The following is a 20,709-nucleotide window of genomic DNA, read 5'->3' as shown; positions in this document are numbered from 1 at the left end:
TAACGTTTCTAAGTGAGGTTATAAAAGCATAGTGGTGTCTGTTTGGGTGTTGCATCTCATTCTCTCATGGATGTCTGCTATGGGCAAATCAACTGTTATGTCATAAACAGCTCTATGGAAAAGTACATGTGATAAAGATCGAAGGATGCCAGCAACCACATGATTGCCTGAAAGTAGAGTCCATTCCAGTCATGAAACAAATACAAATAATTTTTCATTCATCAACCAGAATGGAACCATGACTGCCGCCATGGCTGATCATTTGAATGCACTTATGTAAGAGACCATGAACCAGTATCACCAGATAAGATGTTTCCAGATTCTTCACTCACACACAAACAAAAAAACTTGAGATAATAAATATATGTTGCTCTAAACTACTACAGTTTGGGATAATTTATTATACAACAACAGACAACTAATACATCTGGCTTGCTGGCAGAATAATCAGGTGGAGAACTGAAAGGAGTGTTTGAGATACACGAATGAGAAGTTTGGGGTTGAGATCATAAGATATTTTATTTATGGAAGAATTAAAAATAGCACATTAACAAAACATTATTTGACAGAGAAATTACACCAAAGCTCTTATGAATGCGATAATCAGCAAACCCACCATAAGTGTTGGATTGCTGAGTTCTCCCATGGCTAAGAGACTAGCTTGCAGTCAAGGTATGAATCAATCACTGGATAGTTTCTTTACTTTGGATGACTTATAACAATAAGGTCATTTGGTAAGGAAATTGAAATAGAAGATCACCCTCCTGGTAAAGAGTACTGTGTCATTCCTGAAACAAAGGCTCCTAGGCAAAAGGAAACAGAGGGTTGTGACAAAAATCCAGTGAGCGTGGCTCCAGATCTTCCTTCTGCTTTCTTTTGCTTGTCTTTAAAAAGCAGCTTGGATGTGGTTTGGAGGCTGGAAACTTGTAATTTGCAAAACTGCAAAACCTTGACTTGCCCTTTGATTTTGACCCACAGTTCCTTAAATTTTCCTGGCCTCTCATGTCTATAAAACACCTTGGAATTTCACTACCTTGCTTCTACCAGTGAGTGAATGGCTCTCTTGCTGCCTGAGATGGGGAGTGCTTGGCCAACACCTTCTTCTCCAGTTGTGTAAGATAGAGACTCAGACAGAGAAGAGATGGGGAGAGGAGGATGACAGTGGTCCAGCAGGTGATCACTTAGGGCATGCCATAGGTAGTTTTAGACTCCAAAGGTGAGGCGAATGTCTCCAGCACAGGGTGGTTGTTGGTCACAGCCCCAAGACTTGGCTGGATTTATCAATCTGGCAGTTCAGGGTCAGTGCAAAGGACATCCCTAATACCTGAGAAAAGAGGTGGGGAAATATGAAATCTGTAAGGTTAGGTATTTCTCCCATAACTCCTGTAATTAGCCAGAAGGAATACATCCATCACATGGAGACCACCCTTCGCACCATGACTTCAACTTCCCTCTCAACAACTCTCCTCTTAAACTTCAGAGAGGCAGTGAGGAGAGAAACAGAGGCCATGATGGCAAGAGAGCATAAGGTGTTGGAGCATCTTTTATCTTATTAAAGAATCATAGCAACTCTGCTGCTAAAATAGTCATGTCCTACTAATAGAACACTGTGCAGTAAGTCATGTTTACCAATACCTTATGCCTGCACGGTATTCAAGCAGAGAAAAATCATGTTTCTCTAAAGTTTTTGAGAAATCTTAATTGACATATAATATAATCAGTACTTGGATAAAAAGAAGTAAAAACCAAAACTCACATAATGAAGAAATAGACAAAACTACCCCGATTCACCCTTCATGATTGTTATCATCAACTCCCTTTTATTATGCAAGGCCAACTCTTCTAGTGGAATATTTAACTAATCACAGTCTTTTCCAGATCATTTGAGTGAGGGACCCATGCGGGGTTCTGCTTCATGGATTTTAACTCAACTGTGAATCACACATATCACTAAGGGCAAAGTTGACCAGATTGATACATGCCTTAAATAAAATTGGTAATAACATGAGTTGCTGCTTGGCCAAAGGAACTCATCAAATAAAAACAACACTGATTGCATACATGTGATGTTTCTGGAAGTATGCTGAAGCCTGACATGATTTACTGCACCTAATCCTCACAATAGTCCTGCAGTTAAATCTTACCTGGACCACACATATACAGATGGTGATGATTCCAATATACAGGAAGTTGGATTGAAACCACTGTTCTGCTTTTATGTAGCAACCCTGGAAAAAAATTACATATACAGATGATGGTACAAGAGTACTTGTGCTTTTGATAGAATCAAGAGACTTTTTTGGGGAATCTTAGGTATTTTTATTCTCTTTGCATTGAGGTAGAGACAGCAATAAACAAGAAACTTTTCGGTGACAGGTAACACAGAAGTTCTAAACCATTTCTGTCAAACTAGTTCTTAAAAGGCATGTCAGCAACAAGTCTATGAGTTCTTTGAACACTAAACACTCATCTAAGATAACAAAAAGGAATATAGCCTATGAAGTGCTGACATTGCTTTGCATTTCAGTTTCTGCTGCAACAACTGGCTAATCTCAACCCCGGTAAGTTGCAGGGAAGATTTTGGGTGGTGAATGCCTTTGTATTTCTCCACAGACCAGAACACTTATCTGGACTTCCAAACAACCTCAAGAGGGAGTGGTGGGGGGCGAGGCCATGACGGCAGTGATTTTCGTTTCTTCTCTGAATGTTTTCTGGAATCTGCCGCATCATACCCTCAACTCTCTCTCCAGGATCTTCACTCTTTCATTTAAGGTTCATTCCTCAATGGGAATGGTTCACCAACTCCCAGGAAGGAGAGCAGAGGAACAGGCAGAGGGAGAAACTCCTCAACCACAACCACGGATTTCATTTTCAACCTCAAGGAAATCTACCTGTTGCTCAGTGAGCTTCTTGATAAAATCCTCTGTCATTCTAGTTTAAGCTTTCCCACTCTGTGTAATACCTCAGTGTAGCTCAGCATCTCCAGTTAACTTGGTGTTCTCCTAGATTGTTACTATTTTTCTCATCACCTGCTATTGTTGATCTGGTCTCTTTTGTTCAAAGTTCCCTTTATCTGGATGGGAAGCCAACATCCTTCATGACTGCAGTTTCTGAGCTAAATAGAAGCTTAAACAAGGAGGCCAATAATAGAAAAATTGCCAACAAAATTACCTTTGCTTGTGGATCTTGAGGGCAAGACTCTGGTGATTTACCATCCCAATCCTTTGTGCCATTTACACCACAACATTGCAGCTAAAAGCCAAATTCCCCCCAAAATAGGATGGTTAGAAATTCAACAGAAAAATTAAATGTTGGAGGAAATGGTTAGGCATTTCAAATCCTAATCTATAGCAGAAAGTCTAGAACTGGCCTGACTACATCACACACACACACACACACACACACACACACAGAGGCTATTTACTTTAAAATAATCTGGCAAAAATGTGTAAGGAGTTAGAGAGATGACTCTAGAAAATGTTAGCTGTTAAAGCTGGTTACATATACCTGGAGAATTGTTTTCTAGTTACTTGCTTTACTTTTTTTTTTATTACGGAAATTATATAAAATAATTTAAACCTGAATTGAAAAATGAAGCATTGGAGATCTAGAGCCTTAAATTAGTTTTATCCCAGGGCTAATTCCCCTAATTCTTGTTTCCATTTCCTCTGTTTCATGCAAAGGAAGCATGTGATCATTTGGAGATGCAAATTGTTCAGTGTAGGCTCCTAGGCCCTCTTTGTCCCTCATACACCAAGGCAGGAATGTCAAGTTAGCCTGCACGTGTAAGGAGTAGGATGATGGAGGAATCACAGCAAGTCTGATTTGGGTGGTTTGGGGATTCAACATGGATTTTACAAGTCATATATTCCTCTTTTCAGTTAGATTTTAGAAAATGCATAAACTAATCCAATAGTATGTGTTTGGGGCTTCTTCACATCAGAGTAGAACTGAAACAGTGAGTCAACCTCAACACAAGATGAAACAGAAAATATGGAGAATTTTGTACCAGTGGAATTGATTCCCATGCCACCCTGTATGTGGCAGCCAAAGCATTATCCTAGATGCTGGGATCATAAGCCTTAGATTCTGAAATTTCCAGGAAATGCAAAGCCATTGTACTAAGGTTGGAAAACAAAAAAAAAAAAGTCTAGGCTTACTGAGGATTTCATTTGTACTCACATATGACTGGATAGAATCCCATGCCTCCTTCGTGCTGTTGTCTGAGTGGTAACGTTGGATGCTGTCAGTCAAACCATCAATCACATACCTACTCAGCTAATCAGTGTGCATCCCAGCAAAGAAAGCATTGTAAAAAGGAATAAATGAGATCAAGGAGTAAGTTTCAAAAAATAGCTTAAGTATCCCTGTGCAAGATAATTCAGACTTGAAGATTCTCACATTTTAGATTTTGGAATATTGCCATTTACATATTGAGATACCTTGGGGATCAGAATTCACTTATATTTCACATATACCTCATAAACAAAGCCTTAAGATAATCATACGCTATTTTTAGTACTTCCCAATTTTGACTACAACTTATCAGTGCAAGGTCAGTGTAGAGTTCTACACTTATGTGTCTTGTCAGTGCTCAAATTATTTCAGCACTTCAGGCATTTTGGATTTCAGGTTTTTGAATTAAGGATTTTTACCCTGTATAATCTAGTGATCCACTTTCTCCTTTCCAGGTTGTCTCCTCAGACCGGAATGGGAGGATGATTATCATTCTTTTTGTAATGAGAAATGTTACAAGTGAGGTGAACCTTGTCCTGTAACAGCTCTGCTTTTAGAAGGCATGAACATACTGTACCACAGAGGTACCTGCAGCATTATGTTTATAGCAGTGCTACTCATCATCACTAAAATATGGAATTAACCAAAGTGTCCAATAGCAGATAAATGGATAAAGGCAATGTAATGTGTGGGGGCACAAATGTATATATAAGAGAATATTATTCAAAAGGGACATTTCAAGAGCACAAGCTGCCAACTTTTCCTAATACAAAAGTTTTAAAGTATTAAGAATAGATTGCTGAATTGTTCAGAATTATCTATTCATTTTCAGTATTTTAAGACTAAGTGTACTTGACAATTGAATTTATTGCCAGCGCTTGGAGGAAGAGGATTAACCAGGTTTCTAATATAAAAATTGGATAGCAATATGTCTCAATAAAATGATTGAACAGATTGATGAAACAGTCTACCTAAACATTCATTTTATGATTTAAAATGTCATGATAAAAATTTTATTTAAAAGTGTGAATTTCACAGAGAGAAAAGGAGTGACAGAGTGAGGTCTTCTATCTGCTGGTTCACTCCTCAAATGGCCACAACAGCCAGAGCTGGGCTGATTCAAAGTCAGAAAGGAGGCAGGAGCTTCTTCTGGGTGGATATAAGGGCCAAGTACTTGAGCTCTCCTCCACTGCTTTCCCAGACCATAAGCATGGAGTTGGGTGTTAAGTGGACATGATCAGGTACCTTTATGGGATGCCAGTACTACAACCAGAGGAATAATCTACTGTGCTACTGCGCTGGCTCCAAAAATCATTATTTCCAATGACTATTTTTTTCATATCCCTTGATTTTAAAACAAAAGGTATTATTCATTAAAAGCAGTTGGGATTTTTGTTTTATCTTCCCAATTGCTTGTTCAGATTAAAATTAATTTTCTCATATTTTTTCAGGGCATATCCTTTCCTTTTCATTTTATATATTTCAAGTGAAATCTGAATATGTATTTCTATTAGTCCAGTTGAGAAGGCTCCCTAGTTAGCCTAGAAATCGCAAAGTTTGTGTTACTGAATCTATGAACTTCATGATATTTTCCAAAGTTAACCAAAGCACTTTTATGTCTTTAGTGAGACACGTTAGTAATGCTAATCATTCTTAAGACTTGAAAATGCCTGTGTATTTGATCATGTACTTAGGCAGAAAGCTACAATCAAACATTTCTGAAAACACTTGTTTACAAAATGTTTAATTACTTGTAATTGATGTTTTGAAAAAAATTAAATAATCAAATTAAACATTTCTTTCAGGTAAGCCTATATCTTTCTTAGTAAAAAGAGAGTTCCTTGAATTATTTATCTAAGTTTGAGTTCAGAAACACAAAGAAGAGAATCAAAATCATATGTTGAAGAAACACACACATAGCAAGAGCTCTGATTTTGCAAAGGGAAAAAGGAGCGGGGAGCAATCAAAGCAGGGCTATCCAGGAACAGAGTGATTTCCTGCTGCCAAATACACATGGAAAACTATGGAAGTGATGGATTGTTTTTGGAAGGATTTTGGTTGTTCCTTCCAGTCATCCTTCAAGACACCAAACACAAAGTCCCTCATGTTTTTCGTTTCCTCAGTTGCACTGAGTATCTGTGCCCTCCATCCTCCCATGTCTATCCCTATTTTATGACACATTTTGCTCTGTTGGGGTCTCCATGCACACTCCTCATTTTTAGCTTTGACATTTGTTCTATATGACATACCTTCTGTTCAAACACGAAGAGCAGGATGGCCAAGATCACTTCAGCAAGTAGGATAATGAGCAGCAGGATAAAGAACTGGGGTGAAAAAGAAAGACACATGAGCATTAATTCCACATATTCCTACCCCTCTGCTCCAGGAGCATGCCTGTAGAATGTTCCTGTGTTTGCCCTGTCAGGCCTTTGTAAACCTCCTATTGCGTGAGGAACTCATATTCTGTTCCTACAACTGAACTCTAGATCAGGACTACTTCGGGCTGGAGGGCAGGTGATGGCGAAGCTTAAGGAGAACCCCGTACAGATGAAAGTTCAGTGTCTCTGATAATGTCCTGACTATTTGTCTCCAGCTTTAGCTGTTTACTCCTTTCATGCTGACCACACATGACAAAAAACCCATCTTTGGTCATCTTGTATTTCATCGTCTTCACTGATTTTGACTACATAAAATATTTACTCATGTCTATTATCTCCTATCTTTGAAAACTGAGGGTGATAATTATATTATTAATTTTATCTTTCTTGAGTCCAGTTGAAGAGTTGATCCATAAGAGAAAAAAGGTTAACTGAAAGAGCTGAAATAGGACCAGGGCAATTGGGAACCTATGCCAATGGAAAATAGCACTTGCTTTACCTATCTGTATCCTGGGAACACTAGAGAAATGTGGAGTTCTTTCACAGTTCTGCCAAAAAAGCTAAGGCTGAATATGCACCTTAGCATATTTAACTCACAGGGAAGCATCTGAAGCTGTCAGCATCTCTCACAGGGGACCTCAATGAAGCTCTTGCCTAAGTTGGGTCACGCTAAGCATTGAGAACGTCACACAGAAATTCATTAGGGAAGCATTCTGAATGCTTTTTTTTTTTGTCATTTTAAGAGGGCTCCCTTGCTCTGAAGAATCTCCAGATCATTCTTCCATGGGTTAGTGACTCCAAGTCAGATCCAAACAGTGCAAGCTAACATAAGAAGTACTTAAACCTTGACCTTAACCAGATACAAAGAAAAAATTAAAATACCATGAAAGAAAATTATAATGGCAAGGTCGTGGTTAACATAATAAAAGGTGCTTACTCACACTTAACCCTGGGGCTCACATCAGAATAATATTGAGTCTAGAAAGACTCAGTTGATATGAAGTGCTTATCCCACATTCCTAGCATTTCCCTCAGCCTAGGCAATCTACCAATAATCATCTGACTTGGAACTAGAGGCATCGTTTCACATGAAGGGCACCGTATCTGCTGTCAGGACTCACCGACATCAGCAAGCACTTGTTCTCCTTGATAGATCCCATGCAGCCCAGAAAGGCGACCACCATGATAATGGAGCCCACGATGACAAGCACATTGCCCAGTGTGAGGAAGGGAAGGTTAAAGAAGAGCACTCCAAACTTCTTGTGGATTAAGAAGTAGATCCCAAAGCTCAAGACACAGCAGCCACAGAACTAAAAGGTAACATAACATTCCAACATTAAATAAAGCTCTTGGGTATCTTCTTTTGGCTATCTGACCTCCTTGTGATCAGAATCATCTTTTTTCCTTGTTGCTCTGATGCATATTGTCACAAACATCCTCTTGGCCCAGCTTCCCCATGCTCCTAGAAGAGAGGCCATCCCAGCTTCTTTGTGTGGAGACCCACCTGTGCCTCTTCCTATCCATTTCAAGATACCATGGAAAGCTCACTTTTGTTTGTTGCATAATGTCTTCACCAAAGACAGACCTAATCCTTTGCTTCACATCTTCTACTTTTTGTTCCCTCAGTTACTCACATGTGACTTTCCCTGTGCAAACCAGAACCATGTAGAAGAGATTCTCTGATTGAGTAAATTCATTTTTTCTATACAGAAACTAAGTGAATAATGAACTTCTCATACACACATGGGATGAGCACAAATCCATCCTATATCTCAGATTCAATTGCTGGTCTTGATACATGAACTCTCCAGTAGAGTTCTCTTTCATCAGGTATTTTTCCAAGGCATCCAGAAGAGAAAACATAAAAACAGAAAGAGGCATTCAATACCCAAAATACAGTCACAGCCTTCTCATACATAGCTGTCATCAATGAGCAGCAGTAATCTAACGCTCCCAGAAAGAGATGACACTACCATTAAGGACTGCACTAGTACCTTTTCATTTTGCAGGTCTAATCCATAATAGGTCTAATCCATAATAGGTGAGAAAAAGGAAGCTATTACTCCTTTGCTCCTAGCCAGGAGGGCTGAAGGTATGCATTCAGTAGAGGTGAGAGGAAAGCTTAGCTGACATGATGTGAACTGAGCCATGCTGCCACACTCAAAAATTACTTACCCAGAAGATCAGGTTGAAGAAAAACAGGACATACTTCAGTAATTTCAAGCTACTGATGCCCATGTTGGGTTATTCTTTCCTAAAAAAGGAGAAGGAAGAAGAGAGGAAATAAGTGACCAGACTGTCCAAGGTGGCACTGGAGACTGTAGTGTACAAATATTCAGGGTTCAGGGATCACCAGCTTCATCTTGCCTTTGAGCTATGGGTTTCCTTCAAAGTTTTCCCAAAGCCATTTTCTCTTAGTTTCTGTACTGGGGTGCCAATTAGGCTCATTGAATCATTGCAAATTCATTTTGCTCCAGTTCTGCTAGCCAAGAAGTTTAACATTGACTAAAACATCACAGAGGGAAACAATAAAGCTGTTTTCATAGGGTGAGTCACGATGACATAGGATAGGCCAGTAGCTTGAGTCCATGAGCAGCATTAATGACAAAAGCCTGGGAAATCAGTCAAGAAGGCATTGTTTAGAATTAGGCATAGGCTGTTGGTCAATTAGGCATGGAGAATGCCAGTAGCAAAATCAGCAAATTCCCAAAATGTGTTGAGATCCCTATACACATGACATCTGCTCTGTAAATTTGTCCACATGAAAGTGGAGGTGAATATACCCAGGCATCATTCAGTCTATTATTGCAAATACATTTTAGTGTTTTCTATTCTCACTGTTGTGGGGAAAGTAACCAAACCCTGACTTAGCAGTAGATATCTCTGACCATGTTTATTTTATAGCAGATATTTAAAATGATATAAAAGGGAAACCTGCACTAAGAAAAAAGCCCATACATTTGCAGGGAGCACCTACATGGGATTTTTTCTAAATGCTGTAATAAGCAGCACAAATGCAATAACTTAAAACCACACAAACTTATGCTCTTGTGTTTCTGAAGTTCAGATGTCTAAATTCAAGTTATTGACAAGGCTGTGTTCCTTCTGGCAAGTTCAGGAAGATAATCCATGTCTTTCTAAAAATCTCTTGTTTCTTTTTTTTTTTTATCAAGACTTATATGATTAGATAGGTGCCTCCTAGGTAACCCATAATGGTTTCTCTATCTTGAGATGCTTGATTTTCTCAATCCGCAAAGTCACCTTTGTCTTACGAGATACATTGACATGCTGGAGTTGAAGGACTACCTGCAATGCTGAGTACTGATTGGTACATGAGTGTGAAGGAATTACCTACAGCTGGGTATCATATCATCTGGCATTACAGAGAACTGGGGTTATAGTCTATTCCTTCCCATCAGATTGTAGAGTGTCAAGACTCACGAAGTTCAAAGAAAGGTACAGTATATGCAATAGGAGTCCCTAGAATGAATGCTGTTCCAGTTAAATGAAAATTAAAAAGAAGGCTATAAAGAACAAAATTGGACATACAAAACATATCATTTAATCACTTTATATAAAGCCACAATAATGGAGACAACATATTATTTTTATTGAGATATAAAAATATATAGGAGCCAGCCTTGTAGCGCAGTAAGTTAAGTCATGCCCAGGGATGCTATCATGCCATATGGGTGCCAGTACAAGTCTTAGCTGCTCTGCTTCCTATCGAGCCCCTGCTGATATGCCTAGGAAAGCAGCAGAAGGTGGCAACCCAGATGACCATGGGAAGAGGAATGGATAAACAAATTGTAGTGCTTCTACTCCATGGATTAATCTTCAGCAATGCCTATGACACATATATGAATATTAAAGCGAAATGCAAAAAAAAAAAAAAAAGAAATTATCATTTGCAACAAAATGGTCCCAACTGGAGACCATTATTCTCAGTGATCCTAGGGTTTTGCTTCTTCAGCATTTAACTGTTCTCACTTGTACTTTTCTTCATAAACTGAAGCAGGACAGGCTCTCACTGGTGTTATACTTTATGACTTGGCTTCCAGAAGAAATAAGCCTTGACAAACTGCCTTCCTTTAAGAATTGCACAGTGTTGGGCCCAGTGCGGTAGCCTAGCGGCTGAAGTCCTTGCTTGCATGTGCCAGGATTGCATATGGGTACTGATTTGTGTTCCAGTGGCCCAGCTTCTGTCCAGCTCCCTGCTTGTGGCCTGGAAAAGCCGTCAAGGATGGCCCAAAGCCTTGGGAATCTACACCCACTTGAGAGACCTGGAGGAGATTCCTGCTTCAGATAAATTCAGTCCAGCAATTGTAGCTACTTTGGGAGTGAATCAGCAGACAGAGGATCTTCCTCTCTGTCTCACCTCCTTTTTGTATATCTGACTTTCCAATAAAAATAAATAAATAAATCTTGAAACAAAAAACACTGCCCAAAGAAGTGTTCACATGATTGGCATTCATAATGGAATTCTTCCACTTTAAAATAATTACTCAGTGTCAAAGAGCAAATCTAAATGGATCAATGATCTAAACTTACACCCCCAAACCATCAAACTATTAGAAAAAAACATAGAAAATGCCCTACAAGATATAGGCACAGGCAAAGACTTCCTAGAAAAATCATTAAATGCAAAGGCAGTTAAGACCAAAATAAACAAATTGGACCACAGCAAACTAAGAAGCTCTTGCACAGCAAAGGAAGCAATCAACAAAGCAGAAAAGCAGCCAACAGAATGGGAGAAAATCTTTGCACACAACACAGGAGACAAGGGGCTAATATCCAGAATATACAAAGAACTCCAGAAAAAACATAACAATGAAATAAACAAACCTGTTAAGAAATGGGTGAAGGAAATGAGCAGACACTTCTCAAAGGAACAAGTTTAAATCACTAAAAACATATGGAAAAATGCTCAAGCTCCCTAGAAATAAGGAAAATTCAAATAAAAACAACACTGAGGTTCCACTTAACTTCAGGGAGAATGGCCCCCACACAGAAAACTACCAACAATACCTGCTGGCAAGGATGTGGGGAAAGGGGAATCCTACTCTACTGCTGGTAGGATTATAGGCTAGTGGGGTGCAGCCATGGTGGAAGTCAATATGGAGAATACTCAGGCAATAGAAAATGCACTTACCATATGACCCAGCAATCCCACTTCTGTGAATATATCCAAAAGAGCTTATACATTCATGTGAGAAAGCAACTTGTACTCCTGTATTCATTGCAGCACAATCAACAATCACAAAAGCATGGGAACAAGCTAAATTCTCATCAACAGAGGACTGGACAAGGAAACTATGGTTAATCTAATCAATGGAATACTACTCAGCTATTAAAAAGAATGAAGTTATATCATTTGCATCCAAGTGGGCCCAACTGGAGACCATAATGCTAAGGGAAATGAGTCAATCTTGAAAGGACAGATTTCATATATTCACTCTAAGACAATTTTCATCAAACATGAATCCAGTTGGAGGGTGAGGTTCCCCAATGAAACCTCACCAGAGGTGACTCCAGAAATAACTTCCATGTGTGCCAGCCAGTGTGGGGCTGGCTCAGTCTATAATCCACATCAGCATAAAAATACTGGTGGTTGTAGTCACTGACCAGTTCTGTCCCTAGTACCATCTCATATGCAAACCAATGGATGCTGTGTTCCAGCCTTAAACCTACCAGTCACACACTCCACCCTCATGTACACAAGTGGGAACTGCAGCCTTGTCAGAATGACTCCCAATAAGCCCCACTAGGCCCACCTCCATATCTGGCTCCTGTGCACGCCAGCATGTGCAACAGACTGGTCCAGGCTGTCCCACATCCTATTCAGCTTTTGCACACATCAATAAGGTTTGGAATCTAGCTCAACCCAACTGACCTGCTATCCAGCCCATTCTCATGCTGGTGGGTGCCACTACCTGTCTAGCCAGGTCCACCCCCAACTCCAGTTCTTGTACTCACCAGTGGGAGTTACAGCCCATCAGAGAAGTGCTATATGACTTTAGAGAATGAAATCTAAACTGTAACAGCAAAAAGCATTTTGGGATGTGGGTGGGGAAGCGTAGGAGGTGAGTTTCAGAGTGGGAGAATATAATTACGAAAGGTCAGTCCTGAAGAATCTTTCCAGATTAAGGAATATGCTTGACTACGGTTAGGGGTTGATGGGGGTTTATATACACATACACATACATATGTTAACAGGCCCTTCTAATTTGCTCCTGTTCAATATTTCAAACTTTTAGCAACACTCTGGTTTACACCCGAAAGTTTAGCAAGCACCACTAACACTTACTTCAGCACCTCCTTCCTGACATTTGTTCATGCGATCCTTTGCCCTTTTCTCTACCTCTTAATCTGGTTAGTTATTAGTCATCCTATTGACTCAGCTCATGTCACTTTTCCATGAAGAAATCTCTGATGTGTTCTTGACACTTAAACCTCCCTCCCCTTAGGGCGTCTTATTTCCTGCTACTACTAAACATTTCGTTTCATCTGTTTATGAATTTCATCTTCCTTGTTATTTTCAAAATGTGAATATGACAACTCCTTTTTTTTTGCTTATAGTTCCTTAATTTTTAATGTTGTGTAGATTCTTATAATCACCAACAAAAACAGACACAGGACAATTCTAACACTAGTGTGTATATATGTGTGTGTGTGTGTGTGTGTATTTACATATATATGTGTGTGTCTCTGCTCACTAGAATGAGAAATCCTTGAAGGAAAGGTGTTCTCATCTGTGGATCCTTGAAAGCCACAATAATGCCATTGAATGGACAATGAACTGGACTGCGACTCATTTATCCCAATTACAGTGTAGTGAAATTAGTATGATAAGGTTTTATTCTAATAAGTTTTTTTTTAGATTTATTTATTTTTATTGCAAAGTCAGATATACAGAGAAGAGGAAAGAAAGAGAGGAAGATCTTCCATCCGATGATTCACTCCCTAAGCGGCCGCAACGGCTGGTGCTGTGCCTATCTGAAGCCAGAAGCCTGGAGCTTCATCCTGGTCTCCCACACAGGTGCAGGTTCCCAAGGCTTTGGGCCATCCTTGTCTGCATTCCCAGGCCACAAGCAGGGAGCTTGAAGGGAAGTAAGGCCGTAGGGATTAGAACTAGTGCCCATATGGGATCCCAGCGGCACGTTCAAGGCAAGGACTTTAGCCTCTAGGTTATTTCACCGGACTTGGCTAATGAATTTTTATTTTGTACATAGACAAGTAGTTCTTCCATCAGCAGCAAAAAGCGGTTGTACCATCTTCCTCTTAAACTATGTCATCCCCTATATCCTGGGATGCTCTGTCAATTGCTTCAAGCCTGTGTATGTCACAGTGATGCCACAATTCCTTCCTTCACAGATGGTATGAACTTCCTCTTCCCTCTCTTATTTGTTCTTACTCAGACTCATACCAAATTGAGGAAGAAAATCTGCCCACATGGTGAAGATTGTCACTACCTTTCACTACACACAGTGATGGCTTTGGTTCTCACCTAACACCAGAGAATGATACCCAGTTCCCCTTCTGTTTGCTCACTGATGCTGGCTACCATTTCCTACCACCATCAAGAGGAACTGACACATCTTTTGCAGATATATACCTCCAACCCCCATGATTCACAGCTGTGTGTAGAAAGCCCCAGGCATCGGTTTCCAGGAACCTTTGTAATCAAAATACACAGACCTGTGGTCACGTCCTATGCCTAACATGGAGACCAAAGCTTCACACTTTTGTTTCCTCCAAGCAAAGAGCCTGAGCTGCTAATCCGTCTTGTGCGTTTCTGGGTTTATGCCTTTCTCTTTGACTTTATTCTTGAAGCACGATTCAATCTAGTCTTGAACTGATTCAAGATGATTGAAGTTTAAGTTAGGTGGATAATTCCAGAACTTCTTTCAGTTCTTTCTGCATACTTATATTTATACTTATATATAGTTAACAAAAATTTGTGTGTTTCACAACACAGATTTAGGAACAGAGTAATTCTCCCTCCTGCCCATATCCCCTATGCACCCTTCTCCTTCCCTTTCATGTTCCTCTACCTCCTCATTTTAAAAATGGCATATTGTCGTCTCACTTCACAATTACAGGCTTAACACTCCATTAGGTAAAGATATCAAATATCTAGTTTTATGCAACCAAATTTTAGAGTCTATTATGAGGAATCATAGCTAAACATTTTTTGTTGTTGTTACACAGACCATTATGCTTCTGAGATACAAATATGGGCCTTTCAAACAACATGAGAAATCGAATAAATAGAGAGTGAGAAGAATCTGTAACCAAATAGTTACAGAGGTAAAGAGGGTTAAGTAAAAATAAAATATAAAGCAATCTTTTCATGCATGACTCCCGAAAAATTTGATCTATGTTAATGCACATTGCAGATCTCTAAAAGAAGTATACTTACATAATTACAAGTTTATTTTCATATTGGATATTACTTATTAATAACATTTGTGAGCTTAGGTTGATGTCTATGTATTTAAGGGGATAGTTTTTTCTTCCAGCCTTGTAAGTACTTTTTTTCTTTTGGAGGGGTGGGGAAGGGACAGTTAAAAACTTTATTATTTAGTCTAATCTGGGATTCTAGAAAGGTTGGCTGGTAGCAACACCAGACAGGCAGACCTTGATATTAGGCTCTGTAGTTGGGCAGGGCCACTTCTTGTACCAGACTGAAAGGCTGCTGTTCCATGGTCCACTGGAACTACTGATGACTGCTGTCAGGTGGATTGCTGGCTGACATCTGTGATCCTCTCATCAGGAAGGGCTGCAGATTGAATTTCCAGCTGGATGGTACTGATGTTTGGAATTTACAGCTGGGTTGGGCTGTGTGGTATGATCCAAGGTTGCGTGAAATTTTTGGGGTTGCTACATGGCAGTCATGCCTTCCAATTGTGTGTAAACTTGGGTTCTCTACCATTCTCTGGTAGATTACAAAGAACCAAGGTTTAGGAAGTCACTGCATTGCAGATAGGGTTGGGTATGGCAGTTGCTCCCTTTGCTGGTTATCCTTGATCTGTAGTTTGCTCAAGATCTGGCAGGATGATATAAGCACCAAACTTAGTTGGTGAAGGATTTTCTTACAGTTCAAAAAACATGGTGTTTCATGGGAAGTTCGATATACACAAGCTCTTGGAACCAGATGGGTCTAGTTTTGAATTTAGGCAGAGTCACTTGCCAGTAGCGCAGTATTGGACAACTTGCTTAACCAACTTAACTTTCACTGTTTTCATGTCTTTAAAGTGAAGATATTAAAACCTACCTCATAGACTGCCCTGAGGGTTAAGTGAAAGCATATTTCTGGTATGGCTCAGTAGTCATACCTGGCTCCTAAATGCTGGCTAAAGATCAACTTATTGAGCTTAGTTCTCAGTCCATTTCTAAGGATGAAACTGAACTTTTGATAGAATTTGGGGATTAAAAGGCAACCGAGATAATATGATCTTTACTACTCCTTTGCTCACTCATTTCATAGAAATTTCTCTTAGTGTTAAAAATAAAGCAAAAGGGAAGCTTTATGTGCCCCATATTAAGCAAAGAACAAAGAAGAAATTCAAGCAATAAACCATGTGCAGTGGAGAAGGCACAGAATCCTCTAAAAGCCCTAAAACCCAGAGATGATCATCAGTAACATTTTGGGTGAACATCACCAGGCATTTCTCTGTATACAAAGCTGTTTTTCCAGTGTGCATATATGATTGAAGAACCTACAGGTAACGATGGCTTCTTATCCATCCCTACATAGATGTGCAAAGGCCTTTGATTTCACTGAGGAAAACTGAGAGTGTTCCTCACAATTTTTTTTTTCTGAAAAGAAACAAAGATCTGTTCTTCATGAGCATCCTCAAAGTAAGGCCTTCTTGTCCAAACAAATTCAAATAGATGATAGACAGTACATGGAATCCCCAAAGCCCATCAAATTCTTGCTAAACATATTTTATTTATAATTCTCATAACAACCCTAAAACTTGGCTGTTATAAGTCCCATTTAGCAAAAGAAAAAGTTACTCAGACATCCTTGGACTGGAACAGGGCCATCCATCCCCCAGTAGTTAGCCAGGAATTCTTATTACAGGTTAAGTCCCTGATGATGGTGAATATTAAGAATCCACAATAGTTAGCTTTAGAAAAGTGAACCATGGGTCAAATCTTCAGTGTTTCTATGTGTTCCTGAGGTATAGCAAATGTTAAACCATGAGTTCAAATATACTTTAAGAAGTTTTAACATATCTGAGGCCTCAGAATTACTTCTCATGCTTATTCATCAATTGAGTTCTCCCAAAATAGAAATTATTAAACAAAACCATGAGAAAATAAATATATGTTAAGTATTTGAGTAGCTAATGCATGGTTACCTATTAGTACATTTGCTAAATTGTATTTTATGGCTGATTATGTAAAAATGTCCCAGAAATTTCTTTATGTAAACAAAGACATAGAGATGGCATTGCAGAGTAGTGGGTTAAGCGACTTTCCAGGCCAGCATCCCTGCTCCACATTCAGTCCAACTTCCTGTTAATTGCCTAGGAAAAGTGGTGAAAGATGCTTCAAGTGATTGGACCCCTGCACTCACATGGGAAATGTGGAAGAAACTGCTGGTTGCTGGTTTAGCCCAGTCCTTATCTTTGTTGCTACATGGGGAGTGATCCAGTACATGGAACATTACTCTTTCTCTCTCTGTCTCTCCTTTATTCTCTACTTCTTTCTTTCTCTGTCTCATCCACTCTCTCTAACTCTGACTTTGAAATACATGAATAAATCTCAAAAAAAAGAATGAAAAACTATAGCCTAATAATGTCTGTTTGAAAAAAAATTCTGACAAAAGCAAATGTAGTGGGAAGGAAAGAACATTCTATATCATAAGAGACATTCTATGTAACTAATTAAGTATTTCTTGTTTGAAAACAAGCAGATTGGAAAGTTATAACAGCTAAGATTGATTAGTCCCTCAGTGTGAGTTAGATACTTTATCTGAACCTAAAAATCTCTAAGGTCCCTTTAGCACTCACATTCTAACACTTGCAACACACTGCTCCCATTACAGATAACTGTAGAAACTTAACTTTGTTGCATTGTTGCAGGTGTTCCAACAATTTCTGCTCAGCTATGATGTATGAGGCTTCTGCTTGCATAGAAACTCTGTTGTGGGGCCATTGAGTGGATAACGATAAAGAAGACTCGCTTCTGGATCCCAACATGTTTTTCTGGTGTTCACTCTGATCCTACCCACTAGCTTTAATAATGCATACTTTTCTGTTTACCCAAACTGAATTGCAGGCAGCTCCAAACCTCCCTACCTCCAGCTGCACTCTTTTTCATCTGCTAACGAAACAGCTATGGAGGAGACCAGCTCTAAACAGCTGTTTGGTTGCTTGGGTCAGTTCACTTTAGGGCTCTGCCTTTCCCAATGGCAGACACCCAGTCCCTATGGCCTGGGAGAATTTCTTCACAATGGCTTTCCTAGTACAAGACGCGTCATGGGATGACTAATCTAGGAACACTAACTAAACAGTTCCTGGAACTGAAGCTGAAGTAAGAGAATGATGGTGACCTTGTGGAAAGAGTCATTCTTCCTTCTGACCAAGAGGAAAATCTAAGTGGCAGAGGAGGAAGCCTACCTCTCCACCTGCATATCAAGCCACATCTCAATTATGTCACATGGATATCTCAGCTATAGCCTTGACCATGGAAGACCTGGAATCTGATTGTTCAGTGAACCCTTGACATCCAATTTCTTTCTTTTTAAAAGAATTATTTATTTTATTGGAAAGTCAGGTACACAGAGAGAAGAAGAGACAGAAACAAAGATCTTCCATCACCATTGATTCACAGCGGCCGCAAAGGCCGGTGCTGTGCTGATCTGAAGCCAGAAGTCTGGTGCTTCATCCTGGTCTCCCACACAGGTGCAGGGTCCCGAGGCTTTGGGCCATCCTTGACTGCTTTCCCAGGCCACAAGCAGGGAGCTGGATGGGAAGCAGAGCAGCTGGGACAAAACCAGCACCCATATGGGATCCAGGCACATAGAAGGTGAGGACTTAAAACACTAGGATATCACACCAAACCCTGCCATTCACTTTCACGTAGAAAGTAGAATAAAAGGACTTCCCACTTCCTGTGGTCCTGGAAATCTGGCTTGTTATGCTACAATCTTGCTTCCTTACTCTCATTTCTGATATGCCTGAGATTCATGTGCCTTTGAATTTACATGTTCAATACCTTTTCTCTGGAATGTCATGAATCCTGATTCGCTAGCATGATCACTCTTCTTTGTAAGTGGATCCCAGTATTCACACCCTTTTAGAGCCACACTTTTGGCCCACTCCTAGCTCCCTTCCATGTGCATGCCCTCTAGTATACAAAAGAGCACATTGTATTGTGCTTCCTTGTTACTATGCTCGACTCTACAAACACTCTGAGGTCGATAACCATATCAACTGTCTTGCACTGAGTACAGTGCTGGGCCAGTGGTGTGTTGTGGGACCAGAGTTAGGGAGAACAGAAGTCTGAGAATACATGGGCAGCCAGGGATCAACATGAAGTCACAAGAAGCTAATGGGATTTATTCTTCCCGGTGCATATTTCTTGCAAGTGGACAAAAGTGAGATTGTTTAGATGGCAGAAAACATTGCAGTGAAGGGATGGGTTTTGAATTATTATTATTATTACCCATGAGCAGAGATATCCAATCCGTTTGTTTAAAAGCTAACTACTCTTAAGTGGCCTACACAGGAAATGTCACAGGAAATCATGCTTCACTTCACCCTCTACTCCCATTCAACCACAATTGCAAAACACTGCAGATTCTGCTTTACAGTGAAAGAGCAAAACGTCTGTGACCAATCAGCAGCTACAATTCTTCTGGTGCAGCTCTCTTCCAAAACGCCTGCACAGTATGATCTCTCTCATCTACCACAAAATTCCCTAGGGGCAGTGATGTCTGTGGAATCAATAATCCACTCTGTTTTGCCTCTCACCCTCCCCACCAGCACTTTCCATAGTACCTGGCCTTAGGAGGCACCTAACTCCTAGTTATTAAGGAAATTTGGTAGAAAGTTTATTCTTCATTTTGAAACTCAAGACCTAGGAGCCCCCAAAGTATGTTGGAGTCTAGAGCTCCCTGTCTTGCTGCAACCCCTCCTCTTCTTCCTCCTTTAAGTGAGTGTGGTCACAGGGGACTTTCCTCCCTGCCTCTCAGAGCCTAATGAAATGAGATTCTCACAGGCCTTGAAGCAGAAAGCTCTGATGCAGTCTTCTGTAGTGATCAGCAACTAACGCAGTAGTCACAGAAAGTCAGAATCCAAGTTGGCTACCCCGTGAATGAGTCCATGTAGCCTCAGTCATTTGTTATGTCACACTCCTGTTTTATACACCAAGGCTAAGTTTATGTGGGGAAGCCTTGAGCATCACCACGCACCTCCTGCACTTTGAAAACCAAGAAACTAAGTATTCATTGGCCCTGGGTGGCTTTCATCTCTCAACACCCAGTGACTGCACACACACTTATGATTTTTAACTGTCCTATCTAGTGCCTGTAGGGAATCAATAATTTTCATTTAGGAAATTTCCCTAATGAACGAGATCCACATCTCCCAGCAGCCTTCCCAAATGGCTCGGGTGACTTCTTGCTTCATCTGAAACTCCCAAGACTGATTATCTGGACTAGAGTACAAGGAAATCTTCCCAACTTCATCTTACACAGACAGCTCTGGGTATCAGAAAGTAGTGGGAGCAGCAGTTCAAGTATAGCAGCTTAAGCTACAGACACCCAGGCCCAAACTGGAGGCGACATCAGGATCTCAAAGGTTGTCTCTACTTCTGACTGCGCTAAGTATTTGTGAAACAAAACTCTGCGTTTTAGAGTCACTAAGAAGCTGTAAAGATTCTAAAAACTACACCCTGCTCTACACAACAGGGTTCAGAGCTTTGCTTTTGAGCCAGGCAAAAACATAGTCAATCTTACCTTTTCTGGGTACCACTCCTTAATCTTATAGGCAGACTTCAGTGGCGATACTTGAGGCAGATGCGACAAGGCTAGTGTAACACAGCTCTTGGGAGCTATTTGTGTAAAAGGAGAAGTGAG

At 40.1% G+C, this 20,709-nt stretch overlaps 1 protein-coding gene across 1 annotated transcript; it reads right to left on the bottom strand.

Moving 5' to 3' along the window:
- Positions 1–500: 500 nt before the first annotated feature.
- On the bottom strand, positions 501–20,709 carry CD53 (CD53 molecule). The gene is made up of 8 exons (XM_040999222.1): positions 20,590–20,709; positions 8,790–8,868; positions 7,736–7,924; positions 6,486–6,560; positions 4,183–4,278; positions 3,172–3,252; positions 2,145–2,228; positions 501–1,324 (listed from the first exon to the last, which is right to left on the bottom strand). Exons 2-8 carry the CDS (start codon positions 8,850–8,852, stop codon positions 1,253–1,255), a joined length of 660 nt encoding a protein of 219 aa, XP_040855156.1. The 5' UTR covers positions 8,853–8,868; positions 20,590–20,709; the 3' UTR covers positions 501–1,252.

The sequence above is a fragment of the Ochotona curzoniae genome, unplaced genomic scaffold (genome assembly GCF_017591425.1).
Source record: "Ochotona curzoniae isolate NIBS_2020 unplaced genomic scaffold, NIBS_Ocur_1.0 scaffold_1037, whole genome shotgun sequence".
Classification (NCBI taxonomy): Eukaryota; Metazoa; Chordata; class Mammalia; order Lagomorpha; family Ochotonidae; genus Ochotona; species Ochotona curzoniae.
The sequence above is the reverse complement of the archived record's forward strand: the minus strand, read 5'-3'. Positions and strand labels throughout refer to the sequence as shown.

What these genes read in the sequence shown, in the direction of transcription:
- CD53 (XM_040999222.1), bottom strand. Translation starts at nt 8,852, where the DNA reads ATGGGCATCAGTAGCTTGAAATTACTGAAGTATGTCCTGTTTTTCTTC. An exon ending in GGGATTCTATCCAGTCATAT is followed by an intron (nt 3,253 to 4,182) that starts GTGAGTACAAAT and finishes TTTGGCTTTTAG; the next exon opens with CTGCAATGTTGTGGTGTAAA. An exon ending in CTCAAGATCCACAAGCAAAG is followed by an intron (nt 2,229 to 3,171) that starts GTAATTTTGTTG and finishes ATTTTTTTCCAG; the next exon opens with GGTTGCTACATAAAAGCAGA.